General features: G+C 37.9%; 1 protein-coding gene across 1 annotated transcript in view; it reads right to left on the bottom strand.

Annotated features, from left to right (window-relative positions):
• Nucleotides 1–1,040: 1,040 nt before the first annotated feature.
• Nucleotides 1,041–24,146, bottom strand: part of C12H10orf67 (chromosome 12 C10orf67 homolog) — a 145,879-nt gene continuing 122,773 nt past the window's right edge. Inside the window, exons 16-18 of the mRNA XM_046679607.1 lie at nt 20,811–20,891; nt 20,664–20,724; nt 1,041–1,465 (exon numbers count right to left, since the gene is read on the bottom strand). Of these exons, the coding sequence (XP_046535563.1) occupies nt 1,374–1,465; nt 20,664–20,724; nt 20,811–20,891 (234 nt within the window). The 3' untranslated portion in view covers nt 1,041–1,373. The remainder of the gene's footprint in view (nt 1,466–20,663; nt 20,725–20,810; nt 20,892–24,146) is intronic.

The raw sequence follows: 24,146 nt of genomic DNA, 5'->3' as shown, positions 1-24,146 counted from the left end.
GCCCAGGATACTAAGACACAGAATATACATTCTGTTTCATTTCCTCCATTCCTTGTAGGGTTGATTGGTTGGTGGAAATGGCTGGCAGCCAGTTCTGGGAAAGGTTCCAGACCTGACTCCGATTAACCCTCTCTGGTGAAACTCTGCTGGAAACCAACTCACCAGCAATTGCCATTAATCTACTTACTAATTAAGCCAATTCATTTCTAAAGGAGAAAAATTCCTTTCTTTAGCCAAACTGATGGGAGGAAATTTGAAAGAAGCGCCAAACTGTGTAACTGTAATTCAGCCAAGGACTGCTAAAACAAGGTGTTGATATATAGCAGCAGATTTAAAACAAGTTTCTAGGGCAACACCGCTTTGGAGACGGTGGCATATAGTGCATAGGAGATGAAGCTCGAATAATGCTCCACGGCGCTATGCCACCCCATGTACTTGCGTTGAAAGTAACAAGTCTCGCTCCAATTAAATGTAGTGCCTTTTACGCACAAATAAATCGCCTCTCTAGCTTTCTTTTGCGCCAGAATATATCAGCTTTATGTGACAGCTACCACAAATATATTTCTTGAGATTTAATAAATAGCTTTAGAAATTTGTAATCCAGAGTCTACGATCCTGAAACTGGGCTAGAGTCTGGGCCTAACTTGTAGTTAGGGGAACAGAAAGGATCAAGCTGAACATTACGCACGGAAGAAAGCAAACCAGTCTTTCAGTGAATGGTACCTGACATTCCGGAAAGAACAGGTACGTGAATCTGGATCTTGATCCTTACCGAGAAGCAAGACTCTAGAGTTTCCCCACATACTAACGAATTGTTCATGGCTTTTCAGATACGGCTAGGAGCCCCGTGCGGATGTCAGAGAAGAGTGGACCGCCCTAGAGGAAATTTAACATCCCTTTCGAGGCATTACGGCTACCCTTCAGCGGGATTAGGTGGCGGACAAGGAGGCGGCAAGTCATTTGATTTCGTGTTATAGAGAGACTAGATGGGTTAGAGAGGGAGTGAAACGAATTTAGTGCCTTAAACTTTTTAATTGAAGTCCGTTCCTTCCCACCATAAGGCACCGGGGCACACTGCTGAGCCTGGGGAACGCCGGCATGGATTTGGCGGCCCTTCAGGATCCGTGCGCCCCACTCCCCCAGCAGCAGCGAGCAAGGTGTCTTTCAGGGCCCAGAAAGGTGCGCACAGAGGGCGCGCTTCGCGTTCTCAAGAGCTGCGCTCGCGTTAGCGTACATCATCCGGAGAGACGGAACAGTTGTTTCAGAAACGCCTTGGAGATGGTATCCCTCGCCGGGGAGGCAGGCCCCACAGCCAGGATGGCGAGGGCCCTCTTTCTGTGGTCCCACTCTGCGCAGCCCAGGGGTCTGCCCCGTTACTCAGTAGCATCCATGTCGTTCACCGGGGTGTTCTGTGGTATCGATGGCTTCACTAAAGCCTCTTTTTCCAGGGTTTCTGACAACCTCGCTAAAAATATGGAAAGATGAATAGATGTGAAATTTGTTTTGGTGACTGTACATGAACCACTCCCCACTTCTCCCCCGTAGCTGTTTGCCTCACTTTTAGCGGGTCCTCCCAGGCCTGGCCCCAGCTGGGGGGCCTCTTCGGTAACCCGGAGAAGGGGGGGTGGGGTGGGGAGATCACGGGGTCAGACCCTCCTTGACCTTCAAAATAGCGTGTGCCAGCCACGTTTTCCTCGGAGAGAGTTCTCCTGCCGCCCCAGACTGTAGAAATGGTCTTGGGTGCCTGTGACCAGGGTCAGTAAATGACCTTCTACTGAGAGTTCCCTCCCTAGAATTAGGAGCCGTGGTAAAAGAATTAAAAATGGACGGGTTGTCTTGTGTTTGGGTCCAAGAATCTAACTAAGATTTACATTTCCATTTGCATTTTCAATCTTCCCCCCATATGAAATAGAAAATTGTACACGAGAGGGAAGAAAACCAAATTGGCAGGGGTTGTGAAGTTGGGGGATGGGGAGGTTGTGTCCTCCGCCCCCCAGGCTGGGCTCCCTGCTCTGTAGGGAGGGACGTTTACCTGGTGTGTAAATTGTGAGGAAAGCGTTGGGGGTCTGGGACAGGAAAGCCACAACATGGGATGTGATGTTCCAGCTTTGAAGGGGAACAAAGGCCCTGAGCTAATGCCTGTGAAAGCCAGGAGCGTGGAGAAGGCGACAAAGAATTTCAGCCTGCGGTCACCGGTAGGTGTCAATGTGGACACTTACAGCCTGGGCAGTGGCAGAGGGGAACACAGAACCAGGCTGTCATTCCTAGGCTCGACAGGAACAAAGATAACAAAGTGACAACCTCGGCTTTCAGCGGTTGGGAGGTTCAAAGTGGAGTGCTAGCCAGTCGATCTGGGGCAAAGCTTTTCTGAAGTGAGGCCTTGCTTTTTTCAGCCAACTATGACTCTGGGAGGTTCTGAGGCCCTTTGCTCAAGGTAACTTTTCTTACTAAATGAAGAACTCTTCAAAATAATGTCCAATTCCTCACTGCCTAAGGTGAAGAGATGGAGCTTTGAAGATTCCCCAATGCAGCATAAAGGGCATTGGTCATTGCACCCGAGAGACTCAAGTGGCCACGTTAAGCCTTTATGAACTTGAGCAACCTATGTCAACTTTTTGGATAAAGTTCATGTATTCTTTTACACATTTAATGCAAAAGAAATAACATTTCCTTTTATGATACTATGCATGCATGTGAACGAGTCTATGGGTACCATAATTTCGAAAGTATTCATCTGACAAAGAAGTTTCAGTAGTAAAATGTTAAAGGAATGATGGACACCTGGTTGAATTAAGGATGCCTGTGATTTCAGACTCACTGTTAGAAATCAGCAGACAAAGCATTTACCAACAAATGAATCTCCTCTATAATCTGAGAAAGATAATTGGAAATCTTCTACTAATGCAACTGATTAGCAAAGACTATCTTAGAGAACTAATTAATGGAAATGATACAAATTATGTTTATTGTAAGAATTCAGACACATTGTTTTCCTTAAATTCTGCTATTAAAAGCAAAATAACAGGTTAAAAAAATGGTAATGCAATAAAATTCTGATTTTCCTTAGTTGAAATAAGTCTCCTAAATAATAAAAAAAGGATGTAAATATCCTTAAAAGACTAATGACATTTCACAGGTAATGCAATTTAGAAAGAAACACTTCCATGTTTTCTTTTCCAACAATGTGCATTTTTGTAAACTGCTATAAATTGCAATTCAAAAGCGCTGATCTCGCCATCCCCAATCATTTTTTATACTGATCAAATGAATGCAGATACTCCCATTTGGGAGGGGCGACATGACATTTCACTTGGCAGTTCTAAACAGGTCACAGACCTTTCACAGACCCTAAGGCAGTGGGAGGGAGCGCTTTACTAAACCGTGTAACCAAATCAAACCAATGGTTACCCCTTTTCAAAACCATTGGAATGGTTTGCACAATGCTATTCACATAGCAGCACAGAAACTGAAAGGATGGTCATCCAATGGAAATTTCTTTCCTTTTGTTTAAACTTGCAGAGCTCAAAAAGTAATACTTGAAGGAAAACAGTTGCTATGATAAAAATCATAAACAATAAACATGCATTTTTATCGGCGTGACGTGGCATAGCTGTAGCCATCCATTGGTATGTATATATATGCACATGTATGTATGTATACATATGTATATTTATTGGAGATGTGGCTTTGTTTGAAACCTTAGGCACAAAGGCACAACATGGCTGCCCTGGAGATGACCTATTGCTTTCAAGTTGCTTGAACACATCAGAATTTCCATTGTTCAGGTTGATTAATTGAAACTGATAAGTTACCATGAATAAAGATTGTTTTTCTGTTTAATGTGGTGGGCCTGATTTGGTAAATGCCTCATTCATGTAGCTTTGCAGTGCAGCATATGGGCCAGAGTCATTCAGTATCACAAACATATACAATTTATTATGCTCGTATGGGCACAACCCAAAGGCCTTTCTCTTTTAATGACAAAGTTTCAATGAAAAATTCCATTTAAAGAGTTGCTAGTAACATGAAGTGTGATTTTGTAATTTACTCTTAGAGTTTCTATCTCTGAGTGTGTGTGAATAATTTAAAAGGTGTAAAATTTAAATACGGTAAAAAACTATGCATATATCCAAATTATACCTTAGCATCAGCCATTGGGAATACAGCAGACTTGATCTTAAATGTTAGCTGACATATGAAGAGAACGCACTTTATCATCTGCTGTCACCTTGTATGTCATACTACTGATAAAGTCACCATTATATTTCATTGAGATGCCACCAATGATAGCTCACCCTGCCCAGTTTACAACAAAATGTAAAGGGGATTGGTGAATAACATGTCAACTTCATGACATCTTTTGATCTTAATGAAATTGGAAGACAATATTTAAAAATAATTTAGAAACTATCACATGAAAAAACAGTGAATTTATTAATTTTTCCACAATTTAATTACTGTTAGTTTCCTTTCCTTGAAAACTGATGTCACTTTTTAAAGATTGAACTCCATAAAAACTGTAATGAATATTTACCAATAAAGATACAGTTTCTAATTTTTTGTAATGATGTTGTACAGAACCTTTTTTTCCCTTTCTCTTTTAGGGTATTCATGTAATCACCAGAAGAGTAATCACAAAAAAATATGAAAGACATGTTAATGAACTAAAGAAATGACTGTATCAAACTATCAAAGAGACAGTTACCACATTCAGCCTTTAATGTCTTATCAAATAAATTCTCTGGTCATTCATGTCCATGAAACAGTTCAAGTTCACCCAACATTTCTCAGTTAAATTAGATGGGTAATCTCAGTTCAGCTCTTCTGGAGAGTAATAAACCACATTGGTCACAGTTGACCACAGCTAGTATGCGTTTCATAAAGGACTGGATGTCCATTGGAAAGCTAATCAGTACACCCTCACTTGTAAAATTCCCTCCTGCATTTTGAAGTGATAATCTGTATCTAATTTTTAAAGAAAAATTTACTTTCCTTTCACTCTTCAGAGGCCAATTTCTTTTCTGGACCTGAATAGAGATCATTGGTGAAACAGTACCAAATAGCTTTGGTATGTGTGTAACAAAAACCCACCTCTTTGTAGAACATAACAAATTATGCAATGTTCACAGATGGGCTTCACATTGAGCCTTTTGTGAGAAAACGAAGGCCCAACTCTATTCCCCTCCCCCGTCTTTATGAAAGACTGGGCTCCCAAAGCAATCTGTCCTAATCCTAGGAAAAAATAAATATACTTAATATGGAAGCTTTAGACAGTTATTTTAAAAGGGATTTTCATTTGGACTTTTAGTCCGCATAATTTGCACAAGTATGAACTTGAAGTTACAAGCAACTATTTGTTCCTATAAACAAGCAATGACTTGGAGCCTAAGGATTAAAATTTAACTGCTCCTCTAACCTACCTTTGGCATTTGGCTATTTAGTGGAAATGCTGTTTTCATGCAATTTCATGTTTGAATTTATAAGCTACCAAAGAAATATAGTGACTTTCCAATTACAATTTTTAAAATATACGCACTGAAAATATTTTATGTCTTGTTTCTATATTTTGGTTTTTTATTATCCTTATGGGGGAAAAGGCTATTAATAGATAATCCTGAGTAACAAGCTAGCAATTTCTGCAGACATGGTAAAGAATGCAGAGAGGCTGTCTCAGGCCCACCCTACCCCATGGGACCTCTATAAACCTGGTATTACTTTTATTGATATGCTGGTCTTCGAGCGTCAGTCTTTGAACATAAATTGCAGGCACTGGGAAGACTCTGCACCCTTGGTGCCTAGCCCAGGGCTTTGCTTATAGGAGGTGTCCATAAAGTCATGGAATGAATGAATGAACGGGTTAACAAAGAGAAGGCGAAACATAGAACGTTAAGTAGTGTGGCCCCTTGGGGTCCCCGGCCTTTGCAGGTCCCTCCCACCCTGACTCTGCTCTTGGTCATCAGACTTGCAACAGGAGCAACTGTGGTGCCAGCAGAGAGTTGACCCGTTCTTGAGCATTGGAACTCGCTGTCTTCTGCTGCTCTTGAGAACCCTGAGACCACCGTGAAAGCAAGACTGGGTTAGCCTGCTCAATGATGAGAAATACAAGTATTGTTACCCCTGTCCGCCCAATAGACAGCCAGCATGAGGCCATCGATGGCCAGCTAACCGTAGTATATGAGTGAGCCCCAGTAAGACCAGACAGAAGATCTACCACCTAGATGAAGGCGTGTATAAAGGCACAGAAGCATGGAGTAGCATGAAATAGCAGGGAACAGCAAGTCATTTGTTATGATTAGATTAGAGAGCTCATGTAGGGGAGAGGCAAGGGTTATGAATAATCTTGTATGCTAAACTGAAGATCTTGGTTTGATCCTAAAAGCTATGGACATCTATTGAAGGATCAAACAAAGGAATAACAAAATGTGTAAAAGTGAGCCAAGGAGTGAAATCCTTCATGACTCCAACGCTTAATACTCAGAGTGGGGGCAGCATTGAGAGGAGAGGAATGAGAAGGATGCTCTAAGAAGTAAGAGGAGAGCTAGAACAGGTTGGGTCTTGGAAGTCAAGAGGAGAGCATTTCAAGAATTAAGGGAGGCTCATTAGTAACAAAATGCAGGGGGGCAATCAAGTGAGAGGAGGACTGGAAACTGTGTTTCACATATGAACGATTCTGGTGACCCAGAGAAGAGCTGTGTCAGTGAGATGTGAAGCCAGAAGGCAAGTGGAGTCACCTGGAGCTAGAGAAGGGGAGAGAGCCAGTTCTGAGTTCTCTCTGGAGGGCCAACCTTAGAGGTAAAGAGGACCAGAAGATGCTTGCTTGAAGAGGAAGAGGAGGAAAGAGTGAGAAAATGAGACGTGGACATGTGTAGAGGAAGTGGGCATTAGGACATGGCTGGACTCAAGTCTGAAGACAAATAGGGATGTTGTCAGGTTGTAACGTAAGTTCATAGCTTTTTGAGTCTGAGTGGAGTGAACTTCAGATTCAGTTTTATCAAACATTTATTGCATACTTACTGACTGCCGTGGAAGTGGCAGGCACATTTATACACAAGCCTTATCACATTTGATTCCTCAATGCTAGACAATATTCTGGAGCTTGGAAGAAGTAGCTTCCTAACCAGTCAAGGGGAAACATCTCCTTTACATGGGGAGTAAATGGCAGAATTCCTTACCCTAAGACATAATGCAAACTGGAAACATAAGGTCACTGAGCTCATGTGGGACCGTGGCTGTCTGTCCAGGTAATGTGGACATCATGGAAGTTATTAAATTGTCATCCTCTGTTAGCTTCCTAGGGCTGCTGTGACAGAGTAACATGAACTGGTGGCTTAAGACAACACATTTATTCCTTTACTGTTCTGGAGGCTGGAAGTCCAAAATGAAGGCATTTGCAGGACTGTCGTCCCTCTCAGACTCTGGGCAGAATCCTTCTTTGCCTCTTGGTAACTTTTGGTGATGGCCATAGATCCTTGGTGTCCTTGGCTTGCAGCTGCATTACTCCAATCTCTGTCTCTGTCATTACATGGCATCCTCCCTGTGTGTCTCTGCATCCATATTTCCCTCTTGTTATAAGGACATCAGTCATATTGGGTCAGGACCCACCCTAATAACAGAATCTTAACGTGGTTACATCCACGAAGACCCTAAAAGGTCACATTCGCGGGAACTGGAGGTTAGGGTTTCAACATATCTTTTGGGGAGAGAGGACATAGCTCAACTTATAACACATCCTTTTCTGGACAAGGTACCTATTGCCTGTTTCACAGACAGAACACCAGGGGAAAGGACTTTTACTAAGATGCAACAGAGACTTTTAAAATGTTCTTTTTTTAAAAAAACTGGTAGATATTGATAGATATTTAATACATGCTTTAGATGCATAAAATAATGATAACTATGTCCATTGTTTACAAAGGGAAATTGTTCTTAGAATAGATTGTATACATGAGGTAGGGCTGAAATCAAATGAAGGGTCTTTGGTCCAGAAACATGAAGAAGACTGGTTCCAACGCATAGGATTTTTTGGTGTGGGGAAGAGGAAGTATAATGGTGTAGTGAGTTCCCAATTTAGCACACCATATGGGCGTGATAAGTAAAATTTAAACATTAAAAAACAAAAAGACATACTGGGAAAAACAAGATCAACATTTCTCTGGTAAAGATACGTGAAGCAATGAACCAGGCTGTTGTGAACTGAGTTGTGTCCTTAAAAGATGTTAAAGTCCTAACTCCCAGTCCCTGTGACCTGATTTGGAAATAGGGTCTTTGCAGATGATTGAGGTAAGATGAGGTCATTAGGGGAGGTCCCAATCCAATATGTCTGTGTCCTCATAAAAAGGGGAAATGTGGACAGAGATACAGACACACACAGAGGGAAGACCATGTGAAGACCCAGGGAGATCACCATCTACAAGCAAAGGAACACTGGAGGTATCTGAAGCTTGGAGAGAGGCCGGGAGGTTCTCCCTCACAGCCGTCAGAAGGAACCAACGCTGCCGACATCTTGATTTCAAACATCTAGCCTCCAGAACTGTGAGATAATAAATTCCTGTGGTTTGAGTCACCCAGTTTGCTGTACTTCCTTAACGGTAGCCCTAGGAAACTAATATACTGGCTGAAACCACAGGTTTGTTTGGTTCCAGCTGCAGAAACTCATACTGATAGCCAGGAATAAAGCTCCTTTTGGGTAACAGATGCTAAATGTGCTCTACATTGGGTGAAATAATAAATTCACTCCTTGAAGCCAGATGCTTGAATGAAACAAAATTGGAGGAAAACCCAGTTTCTAACCTGGGGCTATGGCTCTACAGAAAGCTATGGGCCTAGGGAGGCTCAAAGGGCAAAACTTGGGCCGGCCTGGTGGTGTAGTGGTTAAGTTCATGCGATCTGCTTCGGTGGCCTGGGGTTTGCAGGTTCTGATCCTGGGCGTGGACCTAGCACTGCTCATTAAGCCATGCTTTGGTGGTATCCCACATAAAATAAAGGAAGATTGGCACAGATGTTAGCTCAGCAACAATGTTCCTCAAGCAAAAAGAGGAAGATTGGCAACAGTTGTTAGCTCAGGGCCAATCTTCCTCACAAAAGAAAAGGGCAAAACTTACTTCACACAGGGGAACTGAACAAGCTACATGATGGCTTAGGGGCTTCAAGACCCTAATGTCAAAGCAGAACAGGCACCCCCAAACTTATAAGAATTGTACACTGGGAGTGAGACAGAAACAAATGGAAGCAGTCACAGAACTGTACTCAGGAAATACTGTATTCAGGGAGAGAGAGAGAGACAGACAGAGAGAGAGAGAGACAGAGAGAGAGAGAGAGAATATGACTAAGAGAGAGAAAACCTGAGCCTAATAACCAAAGTTCCAAAATAAACAAAGACATAGAAGTACTAGGAAAGACAACAGTAAGATAAGCTGTTAGAACATGAATTCACTACAGGTAAATTTGAATTGATGAGGTAATCTGACAAAGATTTTAAAATGTGTGTGTTTAGTATGTTCAAAGAAATAATTGATAGTATCCATTAAAAAAAGAAAAACAAATTATGATGCAAAACAGGCCAGAATAAAATAAGAACTGTTGGCTAATGAAAAGTCTTGAAAATAAAAAGTCATGAAATGAAACATTAAAACATAGGATAAATTTGGCACAGCTGAAGAGAGGATTAGAAAATTGAAAAATGTAATATCGAGGAATCTATACATATGCACAACAGAAATAAACATAAAAATTAGAAAATTTAGATTAGAGAAGAGATTAAGAGGCTTCAGAAGAAAATAATGCAGAGAATGTTGTCCAAGCAATACTTGAAAAGATAGCAACCTCGAAATTTCTAGAAGTAAAAAAAGATATGAATCATTGGATCTAAATTGTGCTGTGAATGCTGATAAAGATAAATACACCATTGAGTACATTGTAGGAAAACTACAGACTATTAAGAATGAAGACAAAACTTTAAAAGTTACCATAGGGAAAACATAAAATGACTACAAATCATTAACACATTGACAGGAGACTTCACATTAACCCTGAGCAGAGGCTCAAAGGCAAAGGTATAATAACAAAATCTGGAGGAAAAAATAACTACCAGCCTGAAATTTCATATCTTGCTAAACTACCATCAAGAATGAAATAAAAATTAAAACAAATAGAATTTACCATTAAGAGCCCTCACTGAATAAATTATCCAAGTAATAATACTTTTTAACATACACACATACTAAAACATACACATATACCTACACTAAAAGAAAAGAAATAGAACTTTTACCTTTCCCAGTAGAGGGGAAAATGAAGAAATACAGAAAATATTAATCCAAAAGAAAACATGAAAGAAGACAATAGGAAGTAAAGCAAAATATCAGGAAATACAAAAAGAAGATGGTAGAAATACGTCCAAATTTATCAATAATTGCAATTTTTGAAAACAGAATAAATTCATCTGTTAAAAAGTAGATATTATCAGAGAGAACTAAAAAGAAAAAGATCCAATTTTAAGTTGCTTAAAAGAGAAAATCAAATATAAAGAATTGTAAAAAGATTGAAAATAAAAGGATGGGGAAAGAGATACAATGCAAAAACTAATAAAAATAAAGCAATTATAGCGATATTTACATTAGACACAATAAAATTTAAGGCATCAAAGAATTACTAGGGACGAAGAGAACATTGCAAGCTACGTTCTACCGAGAAAAAATAATAACTTAGGGTTCATTCAATATAGGCTTGCAATATGTTAAACAGAAACGGACAGGGAGCCGCCCCATGGCGGAGTGGTTAAAGTTCGCGCACTCCCCTTCGGCGGGCCCAGGGTGCTGCCGCTTCAGAGCCTGGGCGCAGACATGGCACCGCTCATCAGGCCATGCTGAGGCGGCGTCCCACATGACAAAACCACAGGCACTCACAACTGAAAATATACAACTATGTACTGGGAGGCTTTGGGGAGGACAAGAAGGAGGAGGAGGAGGAGGAGGAGGAGGGGAAGGAGATGAAGAAAAAGAACGGCAACAGCTGTTAGCTCCAGTGCCCATCTTAAAATCAAACAAACCAACAAAACCAAAAACACAGAAATGGACAGAGCTACTAAGAGAAACTGAGGAATTCTTAGTCATAGTGAAATAAATATTTCAGAACTCAGAATTCAAAATAAAAATTCATATTCTTCTTTCAGAAAAATGAGATTAAGCTCAAAATAGATTAGAATAAAAAAATATTTGAACTACCAAGATGACCTAATAGATATAGAATTCTGCATTCAAAAAATAGAAAATAAAAATCATTTTCAAGTTCATATGCAATATTTACAAAGTACTTCAAGAGCAAGTCTGTACAAATTTCCAAGGATCAATGTCTTACAGACCACATTCTCTGACTTAAATACAATTAAATTAGAAATCATTACTTAAAAATAAAGCAATCTCAACAAAACATGTTTAAAAATCTCACATGTTAAAGGGGCAATGATAGTGGTAATGAAATATTTAGAACTAAGCAACAATTGAAGTCCTATATGTTACTTTATGGGACACAACTAAAATACTTTTTAGAGTCATAAATACATTTATTAAAATACAGTAAAAATGAAAAAAATGAGTAAGCTAGACCAAAAATAGAAAAATCCTCCAAAAACAGAAGGAAATAACAGAGAAAACACACAAATCAGAAAACAAAAAGTAGTAGAGTAAATCAACAAACCAAAAATTAGTGTGTTAGAAAAGATTATGCAACACGTTAGCAGCATTAAGAACAAATAATGTAAACACATAAAAGAATATTGGAGACAGAAAAGGGGACATAATTATAGAGGATGTAGAATTCACAGAAGAAGATGATGAACAAATTTCTCTCCATGTATTTGAAAACCTAGATAAAGTGGATTAGTTATCCCAGAAACAAATGTTGCTGCAATTGACTCAATAAAAAATAGAAAACTAATAACCATTAAAGAAACTAAAGTGGTACTCAAAAATCTCTCTTGCCTTTGTAAAAGACACGAGGCCAGTTTGACAGATAAATTTTTTGTATCATCAAAGAACAGATAATACCTGTTTTATACAAATTTTAGCAGTCTCAAAGAAGAGATAGAGCTAGTGATTCTTTCTATGAGTCTAGTATAACCTTTATACCCAAATTAGGTAACGGTAGTTCAGGGGAAAAATTTATAGATGAAACTCAGAAGAAAAATCCTAAATAAGATATTGAAAAATTAAAGTTATCTATGTACACAAAAAAATTGGAAATGTAAGTAGGATTCAATATGAGAAAATTTATGATGTATTTCAGCACTAATAGATTGAAGAAGAAATATCACAATTATTAGCTCAAGAGGTAGAGATAAAAATTAGCAATCAATTTGTTATAAAAACTCTTAGCACCTGCAAATAGAAGATAACTCTGTTGACTGGAGAAAGAACAGCCATGACAAACCTACAAGGAAAATCAGAGTTAGTGCTGACACTTTAGAAACTGTCCTATCAAGAGAGAAACAAGACAAGGGTGCCACTAGCTGCTCTATTCAGCATGATTCTGACAATCTTAGCCAGTGCAATAAGAAAAGAAAAAATAAGAGGTATATAAAGATTGGAAGAGACTAGTCTTTAAATTATAGATGACATGATTGTCTAAACAGAAAGGACAAGAGACTTTTCAGACAAGCTATTAGAAGCCATAGAGTTCAGCAAATTTGTTGGACACAAGATCAAAAATGCAAAATTCAATAGTCAACAGTAATAGACATTTAGGATACGTCATAGAGAAAATCCATTTATGATAGTAACAAAAACTATAACTTACTTGTCCTGATAAGTTACCTAGGAATAAATCTAATAAAAGATGTATAAGACCATTATTAAGACATTATGAAACATTAGTAAAGAAGATAAAAGAATCTCCAAATTGATAGACAGTTATATCATATTCGTTGCTGGGATGACTCAGTGTCATAAAAATGTTCATTTTTTCAGGTCAATCTTTAAATCAAAATACCAACAACTTTTTCATGAATCTTGAAATGGTAAACCTAAAATTCCTATGAAAAAGTAAAGAACCAAGAGGGGCGAAGACAATTTTGAAGAACAAGATGGAGATTGCTGTGTTAGATATCAAGTTTTACTTTAAAACCAGAGTTATTAAAACTCTTTGGTATCAAAGCAGAAAAGACGAATAGGTCAATTATACAGAAAGGAGAGCCTAGAAAGAGTTTATACTTGCGTGGATACATGGCAGATGTCAGAGGCAGCATTACAAATCAGAAGAGGGTGGGGAGACACATGGTGGCAGGATAATCTGCTATTCTATTGGAACAAAAAAGGTGGATTCCAAAATCATATCATCGCAAAAATAAGTTCTGATGCCTTAAAGCACCACAGTGAGAAAACCGAATTGGAAATATTTGTGGAAGACAACGTAGGATTATTTTTATGAACTCAGAGTAGGAAAATTTATCTAAAAAAGATAAAAGAGTAATTCATAAACCAAAAGATTGAAAAATAGAACTACATAAAAAAAAACTTTATTTCCCAAAAGACATCAAAAGCGAAGTTAAAAGACACACCACAGACATTGAGAAGGTATTTGTAAAGCATAAAACTGACAAATGATTAATATTCAGGATTTATAAAAACCTCCTACAAATCAATAAGGAAAAGAAGAATAAACAAATAATATAAAAATGGTCAATTGCTAGTAACAAGTACTTCACAGAAGAGGAAACCAAAATGATCAGTAAACATACAAAAAATTATTCTCACTAGTTATCGGGGAAATTTCAAATAAAAAAATGAGATATAATTTCCTGCCCGTCAGATCAGCAAAAATTAAAAAGTGTGGCAACCTCAAGTGTTAGTAAGAATATGGAGCAATACAAACTCATAAACCACTGGTATGAGTGCAAATTGGTGTAACAATTTAGTAGTACAATTTAACAGTGTCTAGTAGAGTTAAAGATGTATATACTCTTCAACTCAGGTATTTTCTCTAGTGAAACTCTTGCACATATGACTATGAGAAATGTACAGGAATGTTAATAGCAGCTGTGTTTATGACTGCAACCAATTGAAAATCTCTAAATTCCTATCAACAGGAGAATGAATATATTGTAGTTTGTCATACAATGGAATATACTGTATAACAGGTAAAATAAATGAACTCAAGCTCCATACAGAAAAATACTATAATTAAATTTCAAAAACATAGCATGTGTTGAGGGGGGAAAGAATACATACATTCCACTATCATTTATATAATGTTTGAAAACATGCCAAAAGATGTTATATATGTTGCGTGTGTATGTACGTATGTATAGAAATATTATAAAATATACAAGATTGACAAATGCTAAAATCAGAGGAGTAGTTACCTCTGGAGACAGAGGGAGGAACGTGGTTACCAGGGGGCTTCAACTCTATCTTCACTGTTTTATTTCTTTTACGAATCAAGAGTGGCAAAATCTAACAGAGCCAGGTGGTATTCAACATATTTTCTGAATATTTGAAATATTTCATAATAAAAATAGTTTCTATATCAAATACATCCGTGAGGAAATTAAGCCCTTCCTCAATTGCATTCTTACAGCTATGAAGACACAATAATGAAATTATTTTACGACCTTTTGCTGCCTCTAGCTTACATTGTGTAGAGTTAACAATAGGCAACATACTTCTTCCTCTGACCTACTTGTTTCCACACGATTGTCGATGTTAAGATGAGGAGTCTACATTGAAGAAGTTGAATTGGCTAGGAATGTGACAGGCTGAGGAATGGAGTCCGGTGACATTTCTATACACTGGCATTTCTAAATATCTGCTTTTCTGATCTCAGTTTAGTCCTTCAAATCCCAGACTTGGGGTCCCTCCAGTTGGATGGCATATTCATATGGCATCTTTCACGTGCAAAGATGTAATTTCTAGCTCAGTTAGGGTGCACTTGATATGTCCATGAATTTGCATGAATCCATGCACAGTATCTTGTAACATTTTGCCATTTCTGTAACAGAGACATTCTTAAATTAAAAAATTAATGTCCACTTGTCTCTACACTAATTAAACCCTTTCTTAATATTTTGTTACCACCATAAGGCTTATATGGTTTATAATGCCTCTTGAGTAATTGGGCAGCAACCGGGCAGGTTGGGATGAAATCTGAGGTTTGGGATGAAATCAGTGGCCACAGGATCCAGGGAGGCTGCTGGAATCCAACTCATGGTCCAACAACGGAACACACAGCAGAAAGCATCCTTGTCTCAGGCTTCACGCTTTGGGGAGCTCTAAGTACCAGTTTTGGGCATAATTAGGAATGTGCTTAGTGGCATTCGTTAAATGAAGCATTGTCTACATATACTTAAAAGCGTTACTAACCTGAATTAATACAAGACATCCCTCAAGTTAATAAGGTATATTTTTAGTAGATATTAGTCTTTTTTTCTATTAAAGTTTTACGATCTTACAAATTCAAAGTAATTTGCTTGCTTACTTATTTCAAAAATTAACACCGTATTTTCAAAGCATGGATTACCTTTTGTTTTCGTTTTCACATTTTTCAACCCCATCTCTGACCTATAGACAGAGTTTCAACTAGATAGAGAACTTCTGATTTTTGTGATTAATATTCTGATCCAATTGGTCACCTTGACTCTTTTCTATGCCATTGAGAATTCTCTATATTTGGAAAGGTATATTAAGGGACAGGCTGCTGATCCTCCAGGCTTTAATTTATTATCTAATAATTCTAAATCCCATGCTTCGAGTAGAAAACAATCTCTAGAATATAGGTGTAAAGAGCAAGGAAAATTCCTAAGAAAAGGTAGTTGAGAATCAGTTCAAATCTCAAAGACAAGGATGACATATACAACTTAGAAATACAGCATTTGAATAATAGGTAATTGATAACAATAAGGGAATTAGTACAAAAGTTGGTGGTGGTGACATCACAAACATTTACAGACACCTTAATACATTATATATAGTAAATCAGGCTAGTCCTTGTACTTAATTCATCATTCATTGATTAATTCCTTCTTCTATCCTTTTTTATAGCCATCAATTACATGCTAAACAATGTTATATGTTGTTTATATATGTGTAGTATATGCAATAATATTGTAAAACATGCATTTGAATAAGAATTTGAAAACTTTAGTAAATTATATTAATTATAGTTGAAGTCTGGAAACAATATATAAAACAATACTAATGCCTAAAATTTCTTTTTCTCTTTTTTCTAAGCTCCAATTTCTTGTGTGTTTTAAAATTATTTTTGTGTTTAAAACAAAAACAGGGGCAACTGAACTCCACTTTCAAGTAATATTTATTTTTACAAGTTGATGGAAAATACACTTAGTGAAAAAACACCTTTCAGATCAAAATTTTCCAAGGGTAAAAAGAAAGGTTTTTAAATTATTTCAAATATATTGCGATGGAGAATTCTCCTAGCCTTTAAAATCACCTCTTCAATGTTTCTTTCTTAAAAGTCTCAGAGAATTAACAACACAATGTAATCTAGGTTTAAATTTGGCTTTCTCCCGTGTTTCAGATATTTATGTTTGAGCTTTCTCTTACCGACAAGCCACTTAAAGAGCCTCTGTTACTTTGAGATTTTATCTATGAGATTTGTGTCTTCGGGGCTCATTAAGAACATTTCCAAAGATTACAATGTCAATAGCACCTAATTACTGGACTGTGAGAAAGGTCTTCTTGAGTACATAAAGTCTGTGGCCATGCACACTACACAATGGGCAGCTCAGATCCCAAATTTTATCACAGTTAAGCAGCAAACAAATTAATAATGTTACCTGGGCTCTCTTGGGATAATTACCACTGCGTAAGAAACTGCTTTGAAATTTTGCAGACAGTATTGAACCTCATTTTTTATTCCCTTATATTAACAAGGGAACAATTATTTATCTCTTTTTACATATTTATCTCTTTTCCTGTGTTGCCTAAGTGACTCTCTGTTGTTCTTTTTAGAATTTTTTGGGTTAAAACTTGCAACATAAAAAAAAGGTCATTTTCAATCTGCTTAGAAAAGATACCTCACTCGACATCACATTATTTTAAATTATATTTTATGTTTTATTTCACTCTTTTCAGAATATATGCTGTATATTTTGATAATAATGATAGATTTTATTCTTATACTTATGCCTGGAAGAAAATTAATTACTAAAGAACTAAAGGAGAGACTAGTTCTTTTAAATCACTAGCCTACTGCTGAGGACATTGTGGCAGTCATGCAGTGGGCTAAAATGCAGGTTTGCAGACTTTATAATAAAATATTATCAACACCTCAGGAGGAAAGGTAGGGAGAGGGGTTAACTAGGCACATAGCATGGGTTATCTCATCCACTCCTCATCACAAAGCTACGAAGTGGGGTCACCATCCCCGTTTTACACAGCAGAGGGAATTGAGATGAAGTCACCCAGTGAGTAAGCGGCCGGAACTGAGATGGGAACCAAAGTCTGTCGGCCTGCAAAATCTTTCTGTTACATCACATGCTTTCCCATTGTGTGTTGTTGAGAATGGGACAACACGTTGTCATGCATGAGTCTTGGGGTAACTCGAGTGGTGACAAGCCTGGGCTCTGGGGCCACACTGAGTTTGAATCCTGCCACTCCAGTCACTTGTAGTGTAACCCTGGCAGCTTAGTAAACCTCTGTACCCAAATGTCTCCCCTGTAGACTGGGGGAAAGCAAGGATGCAGACCTCATGGGGTTTTGTGAAGATTAGAGCTAAGACATGACAGACATTTAAAAAGGCACCTGTACCCACTAAATGTTAGCTATCCATAATTTTTAAAAGTATCTTGGGGTGTGAAAGTATGACCTAAGAACCTCGATCTTTGATGCGACATTGACGATGCCATTAACAGGGAGGAGAAACATTCAGTGGGTGCTTAAAATGTTAATATTCTGAAACACGGAACTCAATATAACAGTGACTTTACAGAGTTTGACTTGGGGTCTGCTACCAGATAGGTCACAGTAACTCCCCATGTTATAGAAAGTACTAAAGATTTGTCTATAAATCAGGTACATACTAACTATGTAGCTAAATGCCACTTTAATAATGTATTTAATTAGTGCTTAAAGTATTAATAATGCATTAAACTATTTCCGAGGGGCCCAAAGGGAATACTCAACCTTCTGAAGCATCTGGGAAGCTTGGAGTGGCTTGTGTCATGAAGACAACTTGGCCTTTTGAGTGTCTAGTGTGACTACCATCCAGTAGCCATAGCCTGTGCTTTCTAATGAGAAGATTCATTTCCTCTCCTAATTAGTAAATTTGTAATTCAACTTTCTTCCTGGCATTCATTTGTTTGTTTTGATTCGCTAAAAATTAAAAATTTATTTCTAGTAAATTTTGGATTAACTACCACCCAGTTAACCAAAAACGTTAACTGGATTCTTTCCCCTTAGTATCTTCACGGGGAAGAACATGACGTGTCAAAGTTGTATGAGAGAGTTAGTAGAAGGAAATTTCGGGAATATGTCCAGAGGCATTTGGTGTGAACATTGCCCCCTACACGCCCCCTGCAATGCATGTTAATATTCAGAATGATGAGCTTTGTGGCATACTGTAAAATTATGGATCATAAAAAAGCATTTACATTCAACTTTATTAGGCAAAATTTTATTAGGCAAAAAAAGTGGGCTAATGAATTTTAGGATGATTTTCAGCAGACAGAGTGGAAATAACTCTACCTTTTGCATTTTCAGCACTGAGGAAAGGGAGTAACATTTATTTTGGTTGCGACTCCCTTATATTCCAGCTGGCCATCAAAGTTTATTTGTGTTACTTCAAATGGACCTTTGAAAAGTGGTTTGCTTGGCTGGAGAAAATGGATTTTGGATGCAAAATCCTCAAGTGGATTTTTGGGGGAATAGAATGCTGCTAACTAAACTCTAATTAAAATGTCAGGCCAACCACACTTTCCAAATTCAACAATCTATATTTTTAAGCTAAATCATGAGACTCTATCTTCTCCTAATACATTATGATGTTTTAGAAATAGCTTACTGTACGGGTTGGAATTTCCAACAACTCAAGAGATCTAATCATTTAATGATTAAATGCTAATACCTTTAAAAGGTTGCCGCTCTGTAAGCTATCAGCTTCATGCTATAGAACCACTCTGGGCGTTACTGTAATTGAAGTGCCGGCCCAGGAGGCAGCCAGCATTGTGATTGCTGAAGGATTCCTTTGTACCCAGGACAGGCACCTCTGGAACAGATACTACCTATACATATAAGCACTACAGAAAAAGCCTGTCCATCACACACAGACCCAGAGATAGGTTCCTCTCTGCTGAAGCTTAATCTAGTTTTCAAAAAGGAAACAACAAATGTCGGAGAGGTTGTGGAAAAAGGGAACCTTCATCCACTGCGGGTGGAAATGCAAACTGGTGCAGCCACTGTGGAAAAGAGTATGGAGATTTCTCAAAAAATTAAAAATAGAAATATCATATGACCCAGCCATCCCACCACTGGGTATTTACCCAAAGAACTGGAAATCGACAACTCAAAGAGACTTATGCACCCTTACGTTCATTGCAACATTATTCACAATAGCCAGGACATGGAAGAAACCCAAGTGCCCATTGACAGATGATTGGATAAAGAAGATGTGGTGTGTATATATATACATATCTATATATATACACACACACACACATATACAATGGAATACTACTCAGCTATAAAAAAATGATAAAATTATCCCATTCTCAATAACATGGATGAACCTCGAGGGTATTATGTTGAGAGAAATAAGCCAAACAGAGAAAGACAAACACCATACGATTTCACTTATATGCAGAATACAAACAAACTTATAGAAAAAGAGAATAAATTAGTGATTACTGGGGGAATGAGGGTGGAGGGTGGGCACAAGGGGTGAAGGCACACACTTATATGGTGTATGACAAACAATAACGTACAACTGAAATCTCGCTATGTTATAAGCTATTATGACCACAATAAAACAAAAATAATGAGGAAAAAAAAGGAGAAGATTTAAAAGTTAGGGTCCGGGATTTAAATTCATATCACACACTTCTCTGTGTGTGAATAAAGATTATAAAAGTCTACTTTTAAACATTCCGGGACATGAAAAACAGAAATTATTGACACCTTTTGGTTACCACCAATAATAACAATTTAAACTAATAATGTCATATTTTACTAATCCAATTTGTTTATTAGAGAAAAAGAAGCCCAGCTGCTTCCAAAAGATGTATAGAAACTAATGGACAGAGATACTTCTGGTTCCAAAAGAGTCCAATGTGATGTCCTGTAGACCGATGGGAGATAAAGTATGCTAGAGAGAGTCATACTTTTCTTCTGATTAGTAAAGTGGAAAAATAGAAATTTCACAGGAGCTTCAGGTCTGTTGGCAGTTTAATAAAAAAGAAGCAGAATTCCAACCAAGACATTTTCTAGTTTGGAAGTATGATTAAATTCATCTGCAATTGGCAGTGATCAATATTCAGAAATCCATATTAACATTCTTTTATTCAGCATATCTATGTCTTAGTTTTATAAATGGCTGAAAAAAGTCATGCGTTCCCCAAGAATACCAAGCACTTCAGGACAAGGAAGAAAAGCAATGTTCACCTAGATTAAGCATCTATTCTGCGTGTAAACCTTTTTTCCAACAACAGAGAGTCTTACCTTTTGTTGAAGACACAAAGGCTATCTGATCACCGTCTATGTCCAGGTACTTGTTTTCTATCTGTAGGTAAACCAAAAATTTTCATTACTGAGGTAGGATAACATCACCTGATCAAACGTTTAATAGGGAAAAAATAATCTACTGACCAAAGCTCCATGAAAATCATTTACAGAAGTTGTAGATTCTGCCAGGTTCACTTTAGACTGCACTAATAAAGGTTTTACTTTCTGAAAGACACAAAAAGTATTCACTGTGTTATCTAGGGGAAATAATTTTCAAATCAATGGGGGTAGAATGTTCTTCAGCGCTTAATTAACGAAGGAATGAAAACTATGCTCCTAACTTATTTGCTCTAATATGGCTGGGGAAATCCTTTCCTTTAAACCCATGGAATGGGCTCCTTCCTTATTCTGGCTACTTTGAGAGAAAATTCAAGAAAAATGGTTCCCTCAATGTCTCTTCTGATTCTGCTTCCTTTGGATTATCCCTACCCCATTTGATATTTGCTATTTGCAACTGGTCAGGTGCCATAGGGTCGTCCACAGCACCTCCTAGCTCCTGAAGGCTACCGCAGTGATGGTCTTGATTCCCAGGAACTGAACAATGACAAAGCAAAACCCTAGATTCCACGAGTTCAGAAGCAGCAACATGCAAGCAGAACTGTCACCAACACCATATATTGCAAAGGAAATCACGACATTAAAAATGTGCAGGTGGAAAAGGTCAAAGGTACACTAAGCTTGTTTACCAAAGAGAGGTCTGAGGTCCATGGATGCTCCCTGGGGATTTATGTGAGATTTTTCCCTATTCAAGGCTTCTCTCTTGTTGGTTTGTATGTATGCATATGTGCATGAACATAAATGTGTTTGCGTGTATTTTTCTATCCCCCATAGCCCACTCCCACTCCATTTGTGTCTCCCCCTCAAAGAAACTATTTAAATATTTTATGTGTATTTTTTATTTGAATATATTCTTGCAAAAATGTGTAATTTTGTGCATGTATTTTAATTTATGCCGGTAGCGTTATGTGATACCCTATTTTGTTGATTCTAAGACATAGCCTTCTGATATTTTGACATCCCTAAAATTGGGATGCATCTTAAAATAGATGAAGTGTCACAGTATCATTGGCAGCACTTTTTCTCTTTTAGAGATTTATAAAATCTTGAACCAATGTTGAGTACATCTTAGATTCAAAGTAAAAACAGTATACCTTGTATGTTCTGTGTTCCCACTTTTCCACTAAGTACTAAGTACTTTCACCAAACACTACATTTTAAAGGTCTGTCCATTTTGCTATGTATACCTAAAATCTAGTACTGCATAGGACCTAGTACTACATAGTACTCCAGCATGTATCTGCCCTACTTTGCCCATCTACTCTACCAGGGTGATCAAGCCGTGCCACCATCTCTCACCAGCATCACTTCAATAGCTTCCTAATCTGCTTTTCCCCCCTGCCTCTGCTCTCCATAGCTGCCAGTGTTGTCGCTTTAAAATGTTAAGTGAGATTGTCTTACTGCTCTGCTCAAATCTCTGAAAGGCTCTCAATTTTACATAGAGAAAAAAAAAAATCAAAGTCCCTATTATGCTTTGACCATGTTTATTACTACTTTCTCTCCTTTCTCACTCTGCTCCAGCCACACCAGATGCCATGGTGTTTCTCTAACATACCAGGCCCACTGCTACCTTAGGGCCTTCCAATGGTCCCTTCCCTGTCTAGATAATTCTTCTCCTAGATGTCACTACCTCACTACCTTGAAGTCTTTCATGAAAATGGTAAAAGAAGTGTGTTAAATGTATGATTGCTGGGAATTTAAGTTCTAATATAGTCCATTGTTTCATACCTTCAAGCAGCGGGTGTAGGAGAAAATACGGCTTCTATGACAGGGCTGTAAAGTTAAAATCTTCTAAAATTGGGGTCAGGAATAGGTCCTGTGCACACAGCCTGCCTTTCAAGTGTAAATGTGAAAGGGGGATTTGAGCAATACATAAGAGAATGCAGTTGATAAATTGGGTTTCAACAGATCTCACCCTGTCAAGGATGAGAAAAGAGTAAATAAAACAGAGACTATGAAAAAGCTGTAGAATCAGGTAAAGAAACAGTATCCTGAAACCAGAAGAAGCATATAGTTTTAAAAATGATCTATTATGAGAGTTAGATGAAAACTTCATTAAGCTTTTTTGCCCCAACAATACAGTACAAGAATATATGGCCTCTAAGAAATACAAGCAGAAGTCTCTGGAAAAGAATCAGCTGAGATAAAATGCAAAGGAATTAGGGATGTGATGTGGAAAGATTACTAGTGATTAAAACACAAGAGCAGAATTTAAATCAACATAAGACTTTCACTTCTTATGTTCTTAAATGTAGCCATAAGCTGAGGAAAAATCAAGAAGGCTCAGATCTAAGACTAAAAGAAGATGGAAAACTAAGCCTTCTATCCTGGAGCTACTGTCCGCGTTGAGAGCATTTGTCACGCTTCACGATTGTATGCAGGAGTTGTCACCACTATAAATCTGGGACCAAAAGGCTACCACTTCAGCAAGGGATAACGCAACTTCAAGCAAGGCTCTCCTAAGCAGTCTGCAAGGAAGACACCTGTTTCCAAGGTTGGCCCCTAGTTGAAGTAGACAAAAGATCTCTCCTGAGACTTCCTAACCATTAACTAGTCCATGTCATTTTTAAGCTGAATTCACAATTATGGTCTGAAACACCATAAGCGAAAAAATTTAAATTTTAACTAGAATTAAATCTAGAATGATGGTGCTCATGGCAACTGAAGGAAGCACATTTAAATCTTTTATAGAAGAATTCCTCTTCAATCAAGGGTTCAAAGTATTTTTGTGAATCAGTTTCCAAGGAAAGCAAGCAGGTCATTGTGCAAAATCTGTACACACATCATGAGTGGTTGCCGGCAGAAACAAAAGATAGTAGAATTAGGCCATCTAAAACTTCAGATGCAGGAATTTTCAGTCATAGAATGTAAAATAAGTACGTATACTATGTTTCAAGAAATAAGAAATAGACGCTTGATGGTGAATACAGTAGTCTCCACTTATCCGTGGTTTTGCTTTCCACGGTTTCAGTTACCTGTTGTCAACCACGGTCTGAAAATATTAAATAGAAAACTCCAGAAGTAAACAATTCTTAAGTTTTAAATTGGTCATTGTTCTGAGCAGCATAATGAAATCTTGAGCCTTCCTGCTCTGTCCCACCTGGGTCGTGAATCATCCCTTTGTCCACAGTATCCATTACCCACCGGTTAGTCACTCAGTAGCTGTCTTCATTATCAGATCTACTGTCACGGTATCACTGTACTTGTGTTCAGGTAACTCTTATTTTACTTAACAATGGCCCCAAAGCACAAGAGTGGTGATGCTGGCAATTTGGATATATCAAAAGAAGTCATAGGGGCTGGCCTGGTGGTGTAGCACTTAAGTGCTCACATTCCGCTTCAGCGGCTTGGGGTTCGCCGGTT

The sequence above is a fragment of the Equus quagga genome, chromosome 12 (assembly GCF_021613505.1).
Source record: "Equus quagga isolate Etosha38 chromosome 12, UCLA_HA_Equagga_1.0, whole genome shotgun sequence".
In the NCBI taxonomy this organism is placed as follows: domain Eukaryota; kingdom Metazoa; phylum Chordata; class Mammalia; order Perissodactyla; family Equidae; genus Equus; species Equus quagga.
This window is presented reverse-complemented; position numbering and strand designations above follow the sequence as displayed.